The sequence below is a fragment of the Panthera pardus genome, unplaced genomic scaffold, assembly GCF_024362965.1.
Source record: "Panthera pardus isolate Hobbes unplaced genomic scaffold, ASM2436296v1 HiC_scaffold_11, whole genome shotgun sequence".
Lineage (NCBI taxonomy): Eukaryota > Metazoa > Chordata > Mammalia > Carnivora > Felidae > Panthera > Panthera pardus.
Window position 1 is genome coordinate 47,641,114 of NW_026526666.1, and position 23,947 is coordinate 47,665,060.

General features: G+C 35.9%; 1 protein-coding gene across 1 annotated transcript in view; it reads left to right on the top strand.

Annotated features, from left to right (window-relative positions):
* The window catches only part of NEGR1 (neuronal growth regulator 1), an 843,544-nt gene that overhangs the window by 630,520 nt on the left and 189,077 nt on the right, over positions 1-23,947 (top strand). Inside the window, exon 5 of the mRNA XM_019448884.2 lies at positions 22,545-22,665. Coding sequence (XP_019304429.1) covers positions 22,545-22,665 — 121 coding nt within the window. The remainder of the gene's footprint in view (positions 1-22,544; positions 22,666-23,947) is intronic.

Below are 23,947 nucleotides of genomic sequence, written 5' to 3' on the forward strand. Positions count from 1 at the left end.
AATGCTGCCTGTTTTTGCCATGGTTGGCCTGGCTTATTGTTCTAGCATTTTGCTGAGGCCACCCACTGGGCCCACCTGTTCTTTACTTAAATTCAAGCATGGTCGGCCTGCTTACTCAGGCCACTCCTACTAAAAATGACTCTGCATATAATATTTCTGCTTACCTGTATCATAAAGGTCATTCTCTCAGTACAAAGATCCAAGACAAAGACCCACAACCTACTATGAAAATCCCTTATGACTCACACCTAAGACCTAAGTCTGCATTTTTGATGAGAGCAGTTTAAAGACAGCCACACAGCTATTAAAATTTACCCACAGAGTACCTATAATTCCAGGCCCAAAACAACCTGGCTCCTCCAAAACCTCTTTCTCTGAATGCTTTTTTTGCTCCTTAAATCCATTTCTTTTGTCTATTCCTCAAGGTTTCTGGCCCAATGCACCAGATTGTAACACTCACAAGAAGTGAACTTATCTTCCACTTGTAGACACAACTGGAAAATCATAGACCTCTCCACATGGACTACGTGCTTTTAGAAAACTCCTCCGTGGAGTTACTGAGCAGAATATTTATGTTCTGTTGACACATAGCTACCCTAGGGTAAAGAGAGAGAAATGACCAATCTCTAACAACCATTCCTTCTCTACAAGTGCAAATTTCAGTTGTTCTTTTTTCTTAGGGTAGGAGTGAGCATGTGGGTAGAAAAATAAACCAAATATTTTAAATTAAAATCCTTTCTATTTCCTTAACTTTCCATGAGAATGAACATTTCTTCCCAATTCCCAGTTGAGTTAATCCCTTCCCTTAGGACTTTCCATCCCTCTTGAAATGCCCACAGTTCAATCCTTCACTATTAAACTAAACTAAGCCAATTATCACATTTTAAACTCAAACTCCTCCAGTCCATCTTACCGGCAATATAATTACACAGGATTCAACTTGCACCACAGAAAAATTGCCAACAGTACACTTAATGGGCCTTTAAAATCACTCAGTGAAAGTTAGAAGTATAAACATTAGATCATTGACTGCCAGGGGACTTTAAAATATATTTACTGAGGAGAGGACAAAGAATTTTTGTGGCATCCACCAATGGCAGGAAAATCCAGGTATCAAAAAGACACTTCAGCCTCCTTTTTTGGGTGCTTGTATGTTCTATTTCAGGAGTCTTTGAAGTCAACATCTTCTTAAGACTGAAAAAATAAGACAAGAAAGAAACAATAAAAGGACAGATTTGTTCACATAGGTTTAAGTCATTAATTTATAGTAAGATGACACAAAATTGTTTCAACCAAATAGGAAGTTGGTAGTTTCAATGCACTTGTCAGGGAGCATAGGTGTACCATCACTGGAAGCAGAACTGAACAGCTCTTGAATAGGAGTTTCATACTCTGCAACTATCTCTCACACTCTATTATTCTTCCAAGTTCATATGTGGAACATTGGTGCAGCCCCTGGCAATGGCAGTGTTTGGATTCTGTACAGTTTAGTTTGTTTTGTTTTCCCCATGAGCATCACTTAGTTAGGTGACCTGGAGAGCTCCTGGTGTTAACATTTCATTTCCTGACCGGGGGCATGTTAGAAGAAATGCATGGATGACAAACATATGAGTAAAAAGCAGGAAGCATTTTTATTTACTCTAGTATGGCCGTATTACCACAAAAAATACACAATTTGGCATAAACTCAATTTCAAAGCAATTTAAGGTTTTAGAATTAAATCTTAGAAATACTTTAAAAGAGGTATGTGGTTATTTTTATTTCTTAAAAAATATCTTACTAATTAATTCAGGAAATTAAGTAAATATTCAGAGAATCTTGCCATGAAAACACTTAACGGACTGATAGGAAGTTTCACCTATCAGTTCATTATGTTTCCTTTACCCATACACAGTCTATTAAACAAAAAATAATCTTCAAAAACTTTCCCATAAGTCAATAGACTATATAGTAGATAAACTATAATTCATTCACCTATTCTCTCAGATTACAAAGATTTATTATGTGCAAGACATAGTTCTAGCTGCTAAGGCCATAACATAGTAACTGACATTGCAGTGAATACTTAATAAATGTTTGCTATTTACAGGGAAAAAAAGGTAACTAAGCAATACAATCTACCTTAGAGACTACAGTGTACTGAAGGAGATAATAGCATTACTTTGTAAATAATAATGTGCTATATTACTATGTAGCTGTATATCTGTTTTTCTGTATACAATTGCATAATATATAATTGTACAAAATAATAATGACTGTTATTATTAATACTTACAGAAGTTCAATGATATCAATTAACATATATAAATAAGTGTCATACAAGTCTATAGATTGTTTTCATAAGAGTCGTTCAAAGGGTGAACTAGTAATTCCACTACATAGCAAACAATGGAATAGTATATGAGACTATCATATCCATACCCCAAGTGGTCACATGATAGGAAATTAATGGTTTGTAATAAAAAATTTATTCAAATATATACATATACACTTATGCACCTATATATAAATGAATATTTAATACATGTATGCTGCCATAATTATATATGTACATACATGCATACCACGTTTGTCAGTAGATAAATTATACAGGAGGATTTGAGGAAGATGAATGTTAGATACGTACGTTGCTCTGCAAAATAAACAGTCTCTTTGAATCAAGGTTGCAGTAGCATTTGTGTGACAGCGCCTCACATTTTCAAATTTTCAAATGTTCATTACATGCCAGGCTTTCCTTGTGCTCATTCTTTATATACAACCTCTTCATTGAATTGCCACAAGTCTTTGAAGTAGATTGTGTCATCCCTGTATTAGAGAGGCAGGATTTGAAGTTTTAAAATGTTATGTTTGCCCAGCATCCTGCAACTAGTGACTGGTTATAAGCTAAGATCCTAAATGAATTCTTTTTTTTTTTAATTTTTTTAACGTTTTATTTATTTTTGAGACAGGGGGAGACAGAGCATGAACAGGGGAGGGTCAGAGAGAGGGAGATACAGAATCTGAAACAAGCTCCAGGCTCTGAGCTGTCAGCACAGAGCCCGACGCGGGGCTCGAACTCACGGACCGCGAGATCATGACCGAAGTCGGCCACTTAACCAACTGAGCCACCCAGGTGCCCCCCTAAATGAATTCTTAATGCAAAGCTCCGAAGTAGTACACTATATAAAGGAATTTTTCAGATAAATACTTTCCTGAATGTAAGTATTACCTGGATTAGGAATAAGACTATCTGGAGTCCAAAAATATAGACTTTATCTGATAAGGTTAAAATTTCATTCACATTCAAGTTCTTGTTATTTTTATTTCCCTCTAAGTGAATGTGAATTTTTACAAGGAAACCTTATTGCCACCCTAATTATCAATTAACAAGTATTGATGGCCCACTTGATACAGAGCCCTGTGCTAAATTTCAGGGATGGAAAATGAATCTGGAGCTATTGTGTATTTTTAATATAAGCAATTTGGCAAAGAATTAACATCTAAGATTTGTGGAAATGCATTTTTCCAAACAGGAAGAGAAATTCTTGTTGATAGAGGACAGCTATTCTTAATGTTTACAAAATGTGAGAATCGTTTTTGTTGTTTTTTTTTTTAAATTGCATACCTTGCAGTTAGGATGTGTTTAAGCTAATATCTCAGAAAAAAAACTCTTAACTTTACCTACCCTAGTGGGAAGTTTTTAATCATCTGACATCAAGCTCCCTGTTGAAATATCTTAACAAGCCTAAAATATTTTGAATAATAAAGAAAAAATAACAATACTTTACATTTGTAAATGAACTTGTCTAGTAATGGCATAGCTAAGAAAACTAAAAATAATATTTGATGCAAATTGACAAAAAGCAAAAAAGTGGGCACTGCTCTTTGTCATTTACAATTAATTCCACACAAATATTTGTTTAATCAGACAATGTGGTTAATCACCAAGGTGAAAATGAAAGTTACCAACACTAAATGCTGGTATAAAAGTTAATAAATTCAGTTCATAATCATTATGCACATGCTAGTTATAATAATTTACTGTCCATACCAAATCTTTATAAGCATTGTAATTAAATATAAAATGCACATTAGAATTATAATGAGTAATTAGGGCAACATAACTAATATGCATGAAAGTCCCAAAGCTCATTAAAATGTTCAAAGACAAAACCTGTTCTACCTGGAGTTTTTGCATATTTTCTATAGCTAAATGAATGCTAGTAGGGCCCGTGCATTGTTTTACCATTTTTTGGTTTTTATGAATTATACATTTAAAATGCCCTGGAAACATTTGGTTCAGTTACCAAATGCAGACTTATTTCCATTTTGGAAGAAATAGAGTTAACATACAACACACAAACCACACACACACCACACCACACCACAAAACCACATTGAAATAGTTTAATTGATGCTGTTGCTAAGTTACCTGATAGGATTACTTGGGTAAAAAACAAAAACAAAAACAAAAAAACATTAAATCCATGATGGACCATTATTTCATGGGGCACATAGTGGAATACACTGGAAAGACCTTGAAGATAATAGACTCAATGGGGAGCATTATCTTGACCAGTCTTTAAACTTCTTACACTATAATCATACTCACCTCCAATTGTGAATTTCCATTTAAAAAAATAGTGAACTCAAATTCGGGTAGAAATACTAAACTGAACATTTAACCAAACATAAGCAGCACATATTACTTCTAACATTCTGGAAATCATCCGTGCTATCTTTTACAAACAAACACATAAATGGTTTCCAGTATACCCAGTGTTCACAGATCAACTCTCTAGTTTATACAACAGTCCCCTTTTATCAGCAGTTTCACTTACCAGGGTTTCAGTTACCCATTATCCACCATGGTCTGGGAGCAGATGATCCTCCTTCTGAGATGCGATCAGAAGGATTTAGTAGCCTAACAGTAGATCACATTGCCTATGTCATTCACCTCACTTCATCTCATCACATAGGCATTTTATCATCTTACCTCATTACAGGAAGAATAACAGTGAGAACAGTATAGGATATTTTTTTAGAGAGAGAAACCACATTCATGTAACTTTTATTATAGTATATCATTATGGCTGTTCTTCTTTTATTATTAATTATTTTTATTAATCTTTTACTGTGCTTAATTCATAAATTAAACTTTACCATGGGTATGTATTTATAGGGAAAAACAAAGTCTACATAGGTTCTATACTGTCCAAGGTTTCAGGCATCCACTAGAGGTGGTAGAATATATCCCCTGTGGATAAAGAGGGACTGTACTAATATCTTGCAATTTACACACAAAGTGAATAAATTGTTTGGACTCATATATATGTTTTAGATTCAACTAATAACAAAGATTTCTAGTCAAAATAAATACTAATTTCCTTAGCAAGTGTATCCATTTATTTGATCTAAGTATAGCCTTTTATGGCTAGAATGTATAATTTTTTTCAGATGTATTTTTAGCTTTAGAGTAATTTTTAGGTGAAAAGGGCCCAGAAATAATCCTATTTCCATATCCCTATGCACTAAAAATTAATTTGTTAAAGAAATTCTTTAAGAAATGTACATTGTTAGGAAATGCCATTGGTATCAATATTTGGCCACACCGTATGAATGTGTTTAAGTATCACTTATGTACTACATGAAAATAATAAACCCATCAACACTGAATGTAACTCATTAGAATTTAACCATATTAAGTTGGAAAAGCCTGGAGTATAAATTTTAGTAAGTTCATAGAATCATAGTATTTCATAGAGTTCATTCATTCATCACATTCAGTTATTCAACAAACTTCTTTAAAGTGTTTTCCATTTTCCTCTTCCTGGGCTAGGTCTTAGAGAAACAAAAGTTTATGACACATTATTGGCCAGTTCCTTATTTCACTAGAGTCCTGAGCTTCTCTAAGAACTATTTCATATATCCTTGACCAATAGCACTGATTAAATTAATGAATAAGAGAAAAGACAATAACTCAGAATAAATATTGAGTCAGTAGATGAAATACGAACATAGAAAAATATCTCCCAATTTTCAAATGCATCTCATTTATGGTAGCTAAAGAAGTAGGGAGTCTTCCTATGATGGGTCCTCATACCAACCTTTCGGGATGCTCTAATAACACCTTGACATGCTACCTTTCCACAGTACTTGGTTTACATAGCGCTTGCTATCCTTTTGGTTTCCATGGAAGCTCTGTTCTCTGTGGTTATCTTTAGTCAGATATCTCTCACATTAAACCGCGGTGAAATCCACAATTCACTTCAGACACCCCATTTCCTCACCAGAACATGAAACAAACTTTCCTTTTCAAGGCAGACCCATGGAGCTCTCTTTGGCTTTGGTATGGAAGAGACTCTGAGCCTGAATGACTTTGGAAAATTCTACAAGTAATAGTCTGGATGATTCCTTAGCACAATATTATCTCCCATCCCCCTCCAATTGTACATAGAATATTTCTCAGCCCCATTGATGACAGACTTGACTATATGACTGTTTTGACTAATGGGCATTACAGATATGACAGAGAGTAAGACACATGAGAGAACTAGATACTGATACATGTCACTAAGTTGTAGTGATTATTTCTTACAGAGTATTATTGTGACAATAGCTAAGTAAAACAGGGCATAAGCCTAAAGTTTATCTGTGCTTTCTTTTTGAGTCACAATATATTGAGGAATATGATAGACAAATAATGCTTGAATGTTTTCTACGACTCAGCTGCCCAGCTATATTGTATTTTAGTGCTGAGTTATGTAGTGCTACCTGTGATACCTTATAACTATAAAGTTAACTATTTAATTTCAGATGATTTATTATAAATCATATCTAAGTACTCTAAGGAATACATTAAATTTAATTACATATATAACATATAAATATAGCACACATTATATATACTATATAAGTATATAAAAATATATTTATTGTATATTAAAAATATATATGCATACACACAGATATATATTAATTTAACTCAGTATGAAGAGATGAGAAAAATATGATATTATTATATAGCAAAACTTATCAAAAACACTAAGGTGATATATTTGCAGACATTACGTTATTCATTTTGGAGGCACACAGTATTAGAGATTTTACACATACAAATGATAATGCTACAGAAATTTTCTACTCATGAAAGAGAAATAACACTATGACATCTGCCTTGGCTTACAATATGTCACATTTTTGTAATAGAGAATTGAATGGTTGTTTTAAGATTTTTTTCATTAGATAGAAATAATATATCTTTTATTTTTTGAGTGCCTACTATGTTCCAGGCACTAACCTAGGATACATCACTGAACAAAACAAGACTGATTCTTCATGGATTATATTTTCCAATGAAGGAAAAGAGGCAATCAGCAAATAAAGAAGTAAATATATACTGTGTCAGGTGGAAATCATTGGTAGAGAGAACAATGAGGATGGAAGGAAGGAGCTGTAGGGTAAGGGAGCAGTATTATCATTTTATATAGACAGAGAAGTCCCTTCAATATGGTAGAATTGGAGCACAGACTGGAAGCAATGAGGATGCAACCAAGAAATGAATATATCTGAGGGTTGAGTATTTTATGCTGAGGAAATACCAAGTATAAAGAACATAAGGTAGGGAATTCTTGGTTGTCCCTATTTCATATGTCCGTGTCCATGTCATATCACGCAGTGTGGCCAGAGAATATTGGGCAAGAAAGAGAGCGGACAGAAATGTGGTCAGAGAATGAGAGAGACGGGGGGGGGGGGGGTGCAGGAGAGTCAGATTGTTTAAGGTTTTGTGGACCACTGTAATGCATTTGACTTGTATTCTGAATGGAAGGAAAAGCCAGGGTGTGGCTGTGTGTAGTAGCAAGATTGAGAATTTGACTTGTTTTATCAGAAACGCTATCGTTCTATATTGAGAATGGCCAATATAGGGAGCAAGGGTAAAAGCAGGGGGACTCCACTTAGGAAACTTCCAATATTTCAAGCCAGAGGTGATGTTGACTTGCCCCAGCATGATAGCTATGGGGTGATAAGGAATGATAAGATGCACTTTAAAGGCAGAATCTACAAGATTACAGTCTCTCAAGACTTGGAAATGTTTTGTAATGACTTTGATGAAATGGCAACAGTAACTGTTCATCAAATGCACAGATAAGCTTTGCAGGATGAGAGCAATAAATAGTGAGGAATCTACTGATTTTGACCTAAGAGGCAGTAAATAAGATTGAGATTATAAGGAGGGTATCAGCTGCATTTGGGGCAAAATATATTTCCGAGCAGAGGAGGAAAGAGCCTAAACATTTTCTCTAATAATTTATTTATGTGCTACTCTTGCTGACATGAAATTTCTTATTTGTCAGTCAGACTCTCCCTTTCCTGACACACCCTTCAGTTGTCAAATTACTTTTGCTGTTAGGCAGAGTTTTCTCATACCACGTTTTATCTAATCATCTTAGGAAGAATGACATTTTTCCCTTGTTAAACATTCTTAGTTCCAAATAAATCTATGCTATTGTTTCTGAAAATTACAGTTTTTCTGCCATCCCTCCTCCCACATCTTTTTATTTCTTTAAGCTACACTATTTGTAGGTAAATGTCTCTCCTACTTTATATCTTCTTATTCTTTTGCTCTTAGTTACCCTTACTGTGTTTGCTCTGATTTGGCTTTCTTTATCCATAAATAGAAGTGTCTAAAACTGTGTTTTTCAAATGGGAGAAAAATTACCTCTCAATTCTACAACTAGTATCACTTCCTGCTCCGTTATTTTTCTCCTGTTCATAAGTTCAGAGCGAGTCGATGGATGAAGCACATCTGTTCCACAGTCATGACCTCTGTTTCTTTACTCTTTGAACCGTATAGAAATTCTATAACACTGCAAACTCCAGGATGCAGGTCCGTGCACACAGCTGATTGCCACCTCAAAATACATGGAGAGGTAGAAGTGGTTCAGTTTAATGTTCATTTTCTTACTAGGGAATCTGTGCATATAGTTTTAAAGAATGACAACTCACTTAATACATCTCCTATAGTCTTGCTAGAATTATAACATTTTCCCTCATGCATTTGAGGGCAGTAAACAAGAAGAAATGGGTAGTTTACAACTATATTTCTATGACATAAATTTTTTTTCTTAATTTCCTTTTTTTTTCCTAGCTACTCAAAGCCTTTCTTTTCTCTTCCTCCAAGACAGTATGTTTGGAAAGTAATTCTTTGGAATATATTAGCAATATGAATTATTCATTTTTCAGAATTAAACAATTTTAATAATTGAATTTTAATCAACTTTTTAAATATGCTATTTTAAGATTATTGAAGGCCACGGAAACAAGAAGAAATAATAAACCGTTTAGTCAACTAAGAAATCTAATTCACTGATTATTCTGCGGAGGGCAGAAGTCACATACCAGCCCAAGGTCCCCTGGTGCCTTCAGGTTTACTAGTAGGTCCTTGGAGGAAGCTGGCCCTGAAGTCAGAGGAAAATGTGATCTGCTGAGAATTAGCCTAAGGAAAAGTTCCACCAACATTATCCCCATCTATTACCTAGTATATCTTTACTAGTATTTTTTACATTGACTGACTACAAAAATCTTAAATTTATATATATCTAGTTTATTTGTATTCTGAGAGATCATTTATAATCTTTTGGAAATGTACCATGACTTAAACCATAACAATAAACATAATAGAAGCTTAAATAATATGTCTTGACCGATTAATATAACTAGAAGGTTTTCCCCATGAGAAAAAAAATTCCCAGAATATTTTCATGTTTTAGAAGTAACCTAAAGAGAGCATCTGAACTCTTCTATTCTTTATTTTGGAGGTATTCACTAAAAATAATTTTTATATCAGGAAATTCATAATAGCTTCAACATGAAAAAAATGTATGCAAACATTTAGAGACTCGGAAGGTTTGTACTGATGGGCAACTTGTGTTGCAAGATCATACGTGCTGAGAATAGAGATGCCTTTGGAGAACCCAACTTCAAAATTCTTGCAAACTTGTCCACTGTATCCAAATCAATCACATTCAGCTATAATTTCAGCATGACTGACAACAGAGAAGAGATCAAATCATGAATAAAGTCTAAAGAAAGAAAGTTTGGTGAACAGCTAGGAAAACAGTGAACCATTTAATTCCTATTGATACAGCTGGTGGCCCAATAAATCTCAGACATATTTTACAGTGGATGCATCACTGAAGTGAGCATTGCTGACTATAAGAGGACAGCTACTTCAAGCTGTAATTTCACTACTGCTGACCCTTGCCAAAAGCATGATGTGAATGAATTCTGCCTAAGCACCAACAAACTCCTCATTATATAACCCTTTTATCTCCTTACTGTTCTTTTATCTACTTATTCATGAATCACAGATAACCCAACCATCCATCTTTCAACAGCCTCTAACAGATGTACCCTCATGATCAGCACAATATCAGACCACTCACACCACAATATATATGACTGACGAAAGCTTAAGTATATTTAACCCTCTTGAAAGAGTTATAGCATTAAACCAGGAGTTTAGAAAAAGAATCCCATATGTTGTAGTTTTAAACAATGAACAGATTTTTCTCTTTGTGGGTTTAGGGGACTAGTGCAAGGTCCTTTACCAACGCCCCTAAAATCAGATTTAATATGCACTTATATATCTTAGCTCTGGAATATTTTACAAAATGGTTTGCTTGTTATGCACCTGTGCAAACATAAGGGAATCAGAGACCACAGCTTAGTACACTGAGATGGATATTGAACCTTTAATAAAACCACTGAAGTCAATCTTATGTGAAATTCATGTGAATTTAATGTGAAATTCCACTTTTCATTGTCTTTCTTGTGAAAGAGAAAATGATCTCATCATAAGCTTAACTGAATCGATACATTGATCTTTTATATGCCTTAACACATAATGTATGTCCACAATTGCCTATCTTTCTAGAAAGAACACCTTTGTGTTCCATACACTTTTGATGTTCTATCACATTATTGAACCTAAGCCTCTTACTTTTTGGTCATTGAGAAATTATACAAGGTCTATCACAAATGCCTTTCAAAGAAAATTTTCTTGGTTAACTACAATTATAAGTTAGGGAATAGATGAAATTCTGGGAGACTAAAAAGTGATACTGGTCCATGGGGCGCCTGGCTGGCTCAGTCGGTTCAGAGTCGGACTTTGGCTCAGGTCATGATCTCACAGTTTGTGGTTCGAGCCCACTTCAGGCTCAGAGCCTGGAGCCTGCTTCAGATTCTGTGTCTCCTTCTCTCTCTCTGCCCCTTGCCCGATCACACTCTGTGTCTCCTTCTCAAAAATAAATAAACTTTAAAAAATTATAAAAAAAAAAAGTGATACTGGTCTGGCCTTTAATTAAATCAGTCACATGCTTGCCGTTCTAAGACAATGAATGTTTTAAAAATTAGTTCCCTTTCTATCCATATCTTATCATGATCTCATGTTTTAAAGGGAGCAAGACTGTGATATCCTATTCACTAGTAATAATACCTGTTTAAAAATAATTAATGTTATTATTGGCTGCTAACTCAGTGCAAAGCACTAGGGTAAGCACTTTTCATGATGTTGTATGGTTTTTTTTTAATTATTTTAAATCCAGTATAGTTAATACACAGTGTTCTGTTAGTTTCAGTTGTACCATATAGTGATTCAACAATTCCATATATTACTCAGTGCTCATCGAAATAAGTTTACTTTCTACTCTTAATCCTTTTCACCTATTTTACCCATCCCCCCCTTCCACCTCCCCTCTGGTAACCATCTATTTGTTCTCTATAGTGCAGAGTTTGCTTTTTGGTCTCTCTCTCTCTCTCTCTCTCTCTCTCTCTTTTGTCTTTGTTCATTTGTTTGATTTCTTAAATTCCACATATGAGTGAAATCATATGGTATTTGTCTTTCTCTGACTGGCTTATTTTGTGTCGCATTATACTCTCTAGCTCCATCCATGTTGTTGCAAATGGCAAGATTTCTCTCTCTCTCTCTCTCTCTCTCTCTCTCTCTCTCTCTCTCGTTAAATATTATGTCATTGTATATATAGACCACATCTTTATCCATTCATCTGTCTGTGGACACGTGGGCTGCTTTCATTATTTGGCTAGTTTTAAACATTTTTTTTTTTCAACGTTTTTTTTTATTTATTTTTTTGGGACAGAGAGAGACAGAGCATGAACGGGGGAGGGTCAGAGAGAGAGGGAGACACAGAATCTGAAACGGGCTCCAGGCTCTGAGCAGTCAGCACAGAGCCTGACGCGGGGCTCGAACTCACGGACCGCGAGATCGTGACCTGGCTGAAGTTGGACGCTTAACCGACTGCGCCACACAGGCGCCCCTGGCTAGTTTTAATAATGCTGCAATAAACGTAGGGGTGCATATATCCCTTTGAATTAGTGTTTTGGTGTTCTTTGGGTAACTACCCAATAGTGTGATTCCTGGATTGTAGGATTATTCTATTTTTAATATTTTTTAAGTTTAGTTATTTATTTTGAGGGAGACAGAGATAGTGCAAGTAGATGAGGGGCAGAGAGAGAGGAGAGAGAATTCCAAGCAGGCTCCATGCTGTCAGTGCAGAGCCCGATGTGGGGCTCGAACTCACAAACTGTGAGATCATGACATGAGATGAAACCAAGAGTCAGACAGTTAACCAACTGAGCCACCCAGGCACTCCTCTATTTTTAATTTTTTGAGGAACCCCAAACTGTCATCTACAGTGGCTGCACCAGGTTGTATTCCTACCAACAGTATAGGAGGGTTCCTTTTTCTCCACATCCTCAACACTTATTTTTTCTTGAGTTTTTTATTTTAGCTATTCTGACAGGTATGAGGTGATACGTCATTGTGGTTTTGATTTGCATTTCCTTGATGATGAGTATGTTGAGCATCTTTCCATGTGTCTGTTGGCCATCTTCTTTGGAAAATGTCTGTTCATGTCTTCTGCCCATTTTTTAATCGAATTATTTGTCTTTATGGGTGTTGAGTCATATAAATTCTTTATGCATTTTGGACACTGACCCTTTATCAGATATGGCATTTGCAAATATCTCTCCCCATTCAGTACATTGTCTTTTATTTTTGTTGGTCATTTCCTTTGCTGTGCAAAAGGTTTTTATTTTGATTAAAGCCCAATAGTTTGTTTTTGCTTGTGTTTCCCTTGCCTCAGTAGACATATCTAGAAAAATGTTGTTACGGCTAATGTCAGAGAAATTACTGCCTGTACTCTCTTCTAGGATTTTCATGGCTTCAATTCTCACGTTTAGATTCTTAATCAATTTTGAGTTTATATTTGTGTATGGTGTGAGAAAGTGGTCCTGTTTCATTCTTTTGCATGTAGCTATCCAGTATCCCCAACACATTTTAAAGAGACTGTCTTTTTCCCATTGTATATTCTTGCCTCCTTTGTTGAAGATTAATTGACCATATAATTGTGGGGTTATTTCTAACCTTCCATGAAGTGTTTTGTGTTGTCTATACAACAATCCTATGAAGTAGGCACTATTTATTTTACAGAGGAGAAAACTAGGATTTAGAAGGGTTAAATAACTCAGAGAATGAATGTTACAACCACTTTTGTTTGACTGAAAAGAAAAAACCTTTTCACTGCACTATTTCCTGACTGTGTAAATGTTTAAGGTCTTGAGGAGTCTGGAAGTACATTACAAACTGTACTATTTTCATCCCCTGTGAAAACTGAGCAGAGGTGTGATTCAATGTGAAAGTCCTTTAGGTCATGAAGATTAGTTTTCAATTATATTTCAATAGTTTCATTTTTTAAAAAATCTGACTAGATAAATTATTTTAAAATGTTCTCTTAACAATAACATGGAGTTCTCAGCTTTCTTTAGAATCAAATTAGTCCATAAGGCAAGGACATATTTGCTTCATGGGAAGGGTTTATTGACCTTGTGATCCATTTCTGTGAGATCTATGACAGCCTTTGAAATATTGCCATTATTTCTTACCTTACGGTGAAACCTATCTTCAAGGAAGAAATTTTTCAACTATCATTATTCACATCTGTAACAATTGTGTATTCAGCACATCCTATATATTGTGTTCTCTAGTATGTACTGGGTACCTTAAAATTTTTTTGAAGAGTATTCATTTGACTGAGGCTGCCTTAGTGTAGCTCACAAGGTCTAGAATTTAGACCAACATCAATATGATTATTTAGCCCAGTGTTTTCCTATGTAGCTTCTATAGGACAGATTTCCTCATGATTTACTTCTCTTTACTATTCCTCACTCTTCTTTATTGTTGTGACTATTTAATACAGCACCTTCCTCATTTTGTCCATCATTTTGAGGGAGTGGGATGGTGTCAATTTGTTTGCCACTGGAGCTATGAAGTTTCTTTTGAACTACCTCAATTCACTAAGGCTATTGAAATAATTCTTGGATTCACTCATCTTTTTGATAATAAGACTCTGTACAAAACCAAAACTCCCATTGAGAATGACAAGGGAGGAAGAAGGTCTTTGTGGCTATTGTCATGTAACTAAGAAAACTTGAATCTTGATTAGGCTTACTGGGTGCCAAGTGCAAAGGTTCTGTTGCTTGCACCTGCAGAGCCTGGAGTTTTGGATGAAGAACCTTTAATTATCTTCATCCTGAAATGACTGGCTAAACAATGAATGGAAGTAATCCCACTGAGTAAATGAAAAGGGAAGACTCCTCTTTTATGAGCATCTAATCACACAGGTGTTAAATACCCCTTCTTGACCCTTTCACTGCTGGCTTTTCCCAACATCTGTTCTTTGCTGTTCCTCACATCTGTTAATAACATTTCTCTAAAATTGATTTGTTTCAGTATGCAATTGCTTCAGCTCACAGCCGTATGCGATTTGATACAAGAATGGTATGCCTACATTTCAGCGGTGCACACAAATTTGTCTATTCCAAAGGATGCCATTGTACTTATGAAATTGAGAGGCTCAGGTAGTCACCCTCTCTGCTACTTTGGTATAATTGAAAGAAGTGACATCTGAGCAAAACAAAAACTGTCTTCATGGAAATAAAAACAGTTCTAGAAACACAAATGCATGCAGAGGCTCACATTTACACTCCCATTCCCTAAAAAAAAGCAGCATACACTCCTGGGTCAGGGCCAAAATTCACAGAGTAATGGAGTGTGATGGTAAAACAAGTAAGTTCTGGAAGCAGTCATTTAGATTTTAGCATTTGGTTATCTCTTCTAGGAAGGGCCCAATATGCTTCCTTAAAACACAGAACATTTTTTGGTAGAAAATAAGTATTTTATACAACTTAGCTAAGCATACTTATAATTCATTATTATAGCTCCAGTTTGAGACTTAATTAATCATAATTGTTGTGAGGTATATATTTCTGGCAAATAAGCAACTATATACCATACTATGATGCAATTAATTGAGGCCTTTTCCTCACATAAAATTCCTGAGTACATTACAACTCATGAGCACATAGAAACCTGTTGAACCAGGGATGATTTGACCTGAAAGTAATGAATCATGTAATATAGGATGTGAACTAGACCTTACACATCTACTAGTGCCACTATCCAACATACCCAGAATGTCTCCCAAGAAATATTAAACCCACAGTACTCCAGAATACAGTTCCTTATACAAAACCTTATACAATTGCATGGTCTCATAAGTTTGGGAAAAACTTCATACCCTACAATATTCATAACGCATACATGCACATCAGTCTCTGAGATGTGCTCTAGAAAAGAAACCTGCTGGGTATAATCAGACATTTCTGTGGCCATAGAACTCTTTTATTTACACAAAATAATAGGGTTCAGAATGAGATAAACTTGGAATTTCACTACAAATGCCTTGTCACTGCCAGTTAACTAAAATGAGTTGACTCAGGTCCAATGTGACCAATGATCTATTTAATTAAATTTTCTCTCAATTCCTTCCTTTTTTATGGATTGGCCAATGACTTTCTCATCATCCTAAAAATTACTGCAACAGCCTCCTAGCTGTTCTGCCTGTTTCCCCTCATGCCTCTCTACAGACCATGATCCATTCAGCAGCCAAAGAATATTTATAAAATATTAATCAAATGATTGTCACTCTGCTCAAAATCTCCAAAATCTCACCTCCTTAGAACAAAATTCAGAGGCTTTACCATGGGTTACCAGACTCTACACAACCTGAGCCCCAGCTGCCTGCCCAATCTTCCCTTCTGATTCTTCCTCTCACTTATCTGCTTAAACTGTGATGACCATTTAAACCTGTTAAGTATGTTTCCACCTCAAGCATACTCTCAATTCAAATCTTTTCCATTTTCTATTTCTTTTTATTGTAATAACTTACTATATATTACCACATGATTCCTTTTCTCACATCATGCAATTCTCTGTTCAAATATTGCCTTATCAATAAGGACCTTTATGACTGCACTATATAAAACAACACATCTTGATATTACGTTTTTCTTTTACTCTGCTTAATTTCCATCTTAGCTCATACAACTTTCTTACTATTTATTTATTTATTTACTTTTTAATTTACTTTTTGTACGTGCGTGTACAGGCATACACATACACACACCCTTCAAAAATGTTAGCCCTATGAGGCCAGAAATATGACTTATTTTCATTAACATGGTCCCTAATAAAAATGTTTAATTGATAAAGTGATGAAAAATAGATAGGTGGATAAATCCACTTCTTCTTGAACAGTTATTTTTAAAAGAGGTAGAATAATGTGAATAAAGGTTCATCTGTGTCCCCAAGAAAAATCAATAAATAGAGCCTTCTATGTTAAGTGTATAATTTTTAACCCCCAAATGAAATCTATATGAGACTGCCTTCTCCATATTGATTACCCACAGCTCACAGCCCTTTCATCCTCTAACACACACAAAAAAAATGTTCTTAGAACTTTTTCTTATGTGCAGTGTTAACTCTGGACTTATTCTTCATGTATGCTTCCAATGACATTTTAGGCATTTTTTTCCATTTTCAGTGACCATCACAGCAACCTGTGAACCTCTAGACAACAAGATCATGTCCCTTTAACTTGTGTGGTAAAGCACCTAGTGTTGAGCCATATGCACAAACAACTGCATAAAAAGCCTTTTAATGACAAATTAGATTTTATTTCAATTCATTACGCATGGGTTTTCAGGCAATGTTCCGGATTTCATGGTTTTGTTTGTAATGAGTCATGGCCCCTTGACAAACAAGAGAGTAATTAAACTAACCAGGTTATCAATAGAAGCTTGTGATGGATCTCCTGTTGCATATGGTTGTTTCATCTTCAGTAATAGTTGGATATCATAAAAGATTATGCCCTCTTAGTGTGACAGGGAGAGAAGGAGAGATTAAAGCTTATGAGAACAAGGGTGGAAATGCAATCCTACCAATGCCTCTCACAGGCAAAACAGCGTCATAATAATTGACAAATAAGTAGGCTTTTATGTATAGATGTATTTTGTATATTTTATTGCCTTTTATGGGAGGATGTGAATCTTTGCTTTATAAAGATAACTAAATTTAGTAAGCAATTTCTTATATGAAAGTGTGTGGATATACATATATTTGTATGTATATGTATATACACACAAACCTACACATATAGACATAGACATATATATGTATATGTGTAATATATTTACATATTTACATATATACTACATATATACATATATAAATGTGCATATGTATCACCTCATAACTATTTCTTCTTCAAATATTTTTGGTAAACATTTTCTTTATTATTTTTCACCAAGTTATTAGCAAGCACTTTAATAAAAATATTTCTTTGCAAGTTTTTTTTCCAGAATTGTAATTGAACTATTACTATTAGGAATAAAAACACACAGAGAAATGGAGGTGCTGCAAATTCAAAGTGAAGTATCACCCTTAACAGAAAATGATGAATTTGCTAGGGTATTTTTAAAAGGAAAGGCAATGTCCTGTAGTAAGAGTGTTTACAGTTTTCATATTCACTGCATATTGAAAAATCATTAAACTCTGTACTTTTTATTGCTTTCTAAAGAAATCTAAAATATATCCAGAGTGCCCACTTACTCAGGTCATTTGTCTGAATGAATTAGTATTTGCATTTTCAAGGTTGCTGTTGTGTTGACAACTTTCCCATAGTGTTATTTAAAATATATACTATGTTCAAAAGATTGATGGAAAATAAAATATTTATGAAAACAGATATTCATATAAAACTCCTAGAAGATTACATAGGAGAAAATCTAGATGACCTTGGGATGGGTGATGACTTTGTAGCTGCAACACCAAAAGGCATGCACAGTCCATGGAAGAAATAATTGATAAGCTGGACTTCATTAAAATTAGAATTTTGGGATCTGTGAAACACACTATTAAAAGTATGAAAAGAAAAGCTACACACCGGGAGAAAAATATTTATAAAAGGCACATCTGACAAACGACTGTTGTCCAAAATATACAAAGAACTGTTAAAACTCAACAACAAAAATACAAACAATCCAATTAAAAAATGGGCCATAGACCTTAACAGACACTTGGCCGAAGATATACGGATGGCAAATAAGTATATGAAAAGATGCTCTGCATCCTATGTCAGCAATGGAATGCAAATTAAAACAATGAGATACCACTACACATGCAGTAGAAAAACCAAAATCTGGAACACTGACAGCTACAAGTGCTGGCAAGGGTGCGGAACAACAGGAGCTGCCATACATCGCTGGTGGGAACACAGAATTATAGAACCATTTTGGAAAACAGTGTGGTGGTTTCTTACAAAACTAAACGTAACCTTATCATATGATCCAATAATTGCACTCCTTGGCATTTAGCCAAAGAATTTAAAACTTAATGTACACAAAAACTTGTGCATGGATGTTTATAGGAGCTTTATTTATAATTTCCAACTCGGAAGCAATCAAGATTTTTTTTAGTAAGCAAATGGATGAATAAGCTGTGGGATGTCCAGATGATGGAATATTATTCAATGATAAAAACAATTGCTCTATCAAGCCATGAAAAGACATGGAGAAAACTTAAATGCATATCACTAAGTGAAAGAAGCCAATCTGAAAAGGTTACATACTCTATGATTGCAACAATTTAATATACTGGAAAATGCAAAACTTTGGAAACAATGAAAAGATCAGTGGTTTCCAAGAGTGGAGGGGTGGTAGAGATTAATACAGCACAGAAGATTTCTAGGGCAGTGAAAATTATTTGTATGATATTATAATGATTGTTATATGTCATTATGCTCTTGCCTAAATCCATAGTATATACAACACCAAGAGTGAAATCTAATGTAAACTATGGATTTTAGGTGATAATGATGTGTCAGTGTAGGTTCATCAACTATAACAAATGTACTGCTGTGGTGTAGAGGGTGTCAATAACAGAGAGGCTATGCATATATTGGGGCAAGGAGTAAACGGAATATCTCTGTACCTTCCACTCAGTTTTGTGTGAACTGAAAATTGCTCTAAGAAATACGGGGCACCTGTGGCTCAGTCAGTTAAGCATTTGACTCTTGGTTTCAGCTCAGGTCATGATCTCACAGTTCATGAGTTCGAGCCCCACATCAGGCTCCACACTATGCTTAGGATTCTCTCTCTCCCTCTCTCTGCCCCTCCCCTGCTTGTGCTCTCTCTCCCTCAAAATAAATAAGCTTTTTTAAAAAAAATTTTGTTAGTGTTTATTTATTTTTGAGAAAAAGAGACAGAGTGGGAACAGGAGACGGCCAGAGAGAAAGGGAGACACAGAATCTGAAGCAGGCTACAGGCTCTCAGCTGTCAGCACAGAGCCCAGTGTGGGGTTTGAACCCACGAACCATGAGATCATGACCTGAGCCAAAGTCAGACGCTTATCTAACTGAGCCACCCAGGTGCCTCAATAAATAAACTTTTAAAAAATCACACATGCATAAAACTTCTAATGTTTCTCTCCCAAATTCACTGACTTACTATCTTACCCATCTCAGACAATAGGTATTCTAACTTTGCAGTTAAACCCAATGAAGTCACCGTGGACTCCTCTCTCATATTTTAAGTCTGTTAGGGAAATCTTATTGGCTTCAACTTTACAATAGACTCTAAAGCCAATTACTTTCACTACCTTTAGTGCTACCACCCTAGTCTGAGCTGCCAACATCATTGCCTTGCATACTGCAACAGTTTCCTACTAGTGTTCAGCTTTCCTCCTGTCCTCACTATGGTCTTTTCTCAAGACAGCAGCAGCCAAAATACCTTTGAAACTAAAGTCAGATTCTATCTCTCTTCTATAGTAATTCACCATTTCACTCAGAGGAAAGCCAAGTCTTTAAAATGGCCCTCAAAGTCCACCTGAGCTTCCATCCTTTGGTCCCATGTATCAGGGTTCTCCAGAGAAACAGAACCGATGTATGTATGTATGTATGTATGTATGTACACACACACACACACACACACACACACACACACACACATCTATATCTAAAAACCTATAGATATCTAGATAGGTAGATATACACATACATATTTACACATACCTACACATACACACACACACGTGCACACACACACACACACACACACACACAAAGAGATTATATTATGAGGAATATCTCACGTGATTATACAAACTGAGAAGAGCCCCAAATTGCTGTCTACAAGAAAAACCCAGGAAAGTCACTGTATAGTTCAGTCCAATCCAAAAGCCTGAGATTTGGGGGAGCCAATGGTGTAAATCTCAGTCCTAGGAAAGGAGACCGATGTTTTAGCTCAAGCAGTCAGGCAGAGAAGGGGTGAATTCTCCTTTCCTCTCCCTTTAGTTCTACTCATGCCTTCAATGGAATGTATTATGTGCACCCAATTGGGAGAGGGCCGTACACTTTACTGTGTCCACCAATTTGAAGGTTACTTCCATACAAAAGCAGGCACACCCAGAAATAATGTTTCGCAAATAGCTGGACACTGTGACCAAGTCAAGTTGGCAGCAATTAACCATCATCACACTCTATCTCCTGAAAATCTCCCTTCTTTCTCTTTGCTTCAGCCACACAGATATCTTTGGTAATTTTCAAACAAACCAGGCTTGCTTCAGCCTCGGGGCCTCACTGCAAGCTGTTCTCTCATCCTGGAAGCCTTTTTCTATGGATAGCCACAGGGAAAACTCACTCATCTACATCTAGTTTTTGCTTAAATCTCACTTTTCTTGATGAATCCTCCTCAGATTACCCCACATAAAATTGCAATCCATGCCTTGCTCTAATTCCTCTTATCTTGCTCTAATTTTTTAAACCATTTTCTTATCACCTTCTAACATTGTATTTAAATTACTTATTTATTTTATTTGCTGCTTGTAGTGTATCTTCCCATCCCTCCCTTCATCTAGAATGTAAACTTCATCATGTCAGGGAGTTTAACTGCTTTGTACCTTGAGAAATGTTAGGCGTATATTGATAGCTCAACAACTATTTAATGAATAAAGGAGTGGCTGTATGGGGTGCCTGGGTGGATTAAGCAACTGACTCTTGATTTTGACTCCGGTCATGATTTCACAGTTTGTGAGACGGAACCCCGCGTCAGGCTTCACATTGACAATGCAGAGCCTGCTTGGGGTTCTCTCCCTCTCTCTCTGCCCCTTCCCTGCTCTAGCTCTCTTTCAAAGTAAATAACCTTTCAAAAAATAAAGGAGTGACTATGCTACAAAGAATCTTTTTATGCATCATTTTGTGTGCTTTGATCTCTGAATATGCAAATATGAACCAGACACCCTGCCTTCAAGCAGCTAACAAGAAAGTCTGACATATCCATAAATAATAACAATACAAGATAGAAAGTATACATTATACATTATGAGAGATTTAAATCTACTATTCAGGGAAGGGGGGGCTATTTTCAACCAGAGCAACAGGAAACAGCATGGAGATACCTAATTGGGCCTTGAATTTGTAGAAATGGAAAAGAATAGCATTCCAGGCAGAAGAAACAACCCCCCCCCCCAAAAAAAAAATCACTAATGTGCTAAAGCACAGGGAGTAAGCAGAAAAAAGCACAGAATAATGAAAGAGTTCAGGCTTTGAGTCAATATACCTAAATCAATATGCCAATATTATAGCCAAATCCTGCAGCTAAGTAGCTATGTGAACTTAGACAAATTATTTAACCTCTCTGAGCTTCAGTTTTCATATTTATGGTTTTGGATAATACCATCCAGCTTAGAGTTTACTGTGAGGAAATCGTGAAAATAAAGCAGCAAGCCCAGTGACTGGCTCCTAGTGATCACTCAATAAATGAGAGCTATTATGGGAGTGTAGTTTGACTGGAGTACAGATGAAGTGTTCCCCTCAACAATGCCATTTTTCCAACAGGAAGCATGGCCAAAATGTATTGCATTTACTCTGCACTTCTTGGGAACATTCATCTATTGTCCAATGTGAAAAATGAAGCTGAAAATGACTAGTCTTGTATTAGAAGCATAAAACACTGAAGATGTGATGCATTGGCCTATCAGGCATAAGATTGCTTTGAATATAGAAGGAATAAAAATATATGTGTGTTATATTTCTGCTGAAGATTAGTTTTACTTACCCACCAGTTTCTTTGTTTGTTTGTTTCTTTTTCAGTTGCTCCTACAATTCAGGAAATTAAATCTGGCACCGTGGCCCCGGGACGCAGTGGATTGATAAGATGCGAAGGTGCAGGTGTGCCGCCTCCGGCCTTTGAATGGTACAAAGGAGAGAAGAAGTAAGGACTTTTTGATTATTACTGTGTTTCAAGCACTTTGAGCTAATGTGTTTGTGTTTCAGATGCTTACTTCAAGCCATTTCTTTAACTGGCTTGAATGATTCTCAGCAGCCTCCTCACAGGCAGGCAAACTGAAGGGACCCACATGGGAGGGATGAGTAGCTAATAGCATCTAGAAGAAATGTCCACTTTGGTTTTATAGGATCTCAGAAATGCCTGAAAATCCCACATTACTGATGCATTTCATTTCTTCCCTTCTTTTCTGAACCAGAACACCATTGCTCTTGCTGGCAGCCATGTTTACTTGGAAAGTAAACTAGCTTTTAAAGGACTTGGGCACAGCTTCCATGAGTGCACTCCAAAAGCAATCGGAGCTGCTGCCTCTGCCTGGCTTCCTTGATAAGTCTCAACCCTTTCACCTGCCTTACTCTCCCACAAGGCATTTTAACATTTCATTTTACAGAACACTGTGTTTTAGATATTCTATCACTAAAGGGCCTGTAGAGGAGATAAAATACATAGTTAAAGGACTAACCAAGGGGATTTTAGGGTTACTGTAACTTTAGCTCTATATGATTGTCCCCTTGAGGAGCCCCAGGAAAAACCTTGACAAGAGCTATTGAACAAGAGAAGACAGGACTTGACTACTTTCTCTTTACTTTCAACCAGTAGGCTCATTCAGACTTCTTCAGCTGCTCTTATCAAGCCATCAAAGAAGAGTGGGACCCCTGTGGGTTAACTGGAAGATGTAATGCAGAGGGGAGGATATTATCTATAATATATATTTTTTGCTTCAAAACTAGGGAGGAACATGTTCAAGAAAATGTTAGATTGGACCATATGAAACTGCCATTTATAGCCAAAAAAGCTGAATATTGGCAATTCTGTACTGTTTGACATATATGCATGGGGTTTACTTATACCATCGCTCATGACTAATTACAGCTAAATGTCTGAACTGAAAACTGGTGAAATGACATTATGAGCTTAGATATTGCCATAATGGATGACACTGGATGTGACATAAGCAGCTATTTTTTTTCTTAAACTGTAATCAAACGAGGATTTGTAGAAGACCTTCTCCCTCTTCAACAGCAGCCTTAACAATAAAGGATATCCCCATAACTATCTCATTTGACCCGAATAACTGGCTCTGCTTTTATCTAAAATTGTTTGCAACTATTTTTACGCAGCCTCTTTCACAATTTGGTGTGTACCATTTTTAATTCTTCTTACTAATTAACGTTTTTACTAATTCTAAATCTACGTCTTTGTAGCTTCA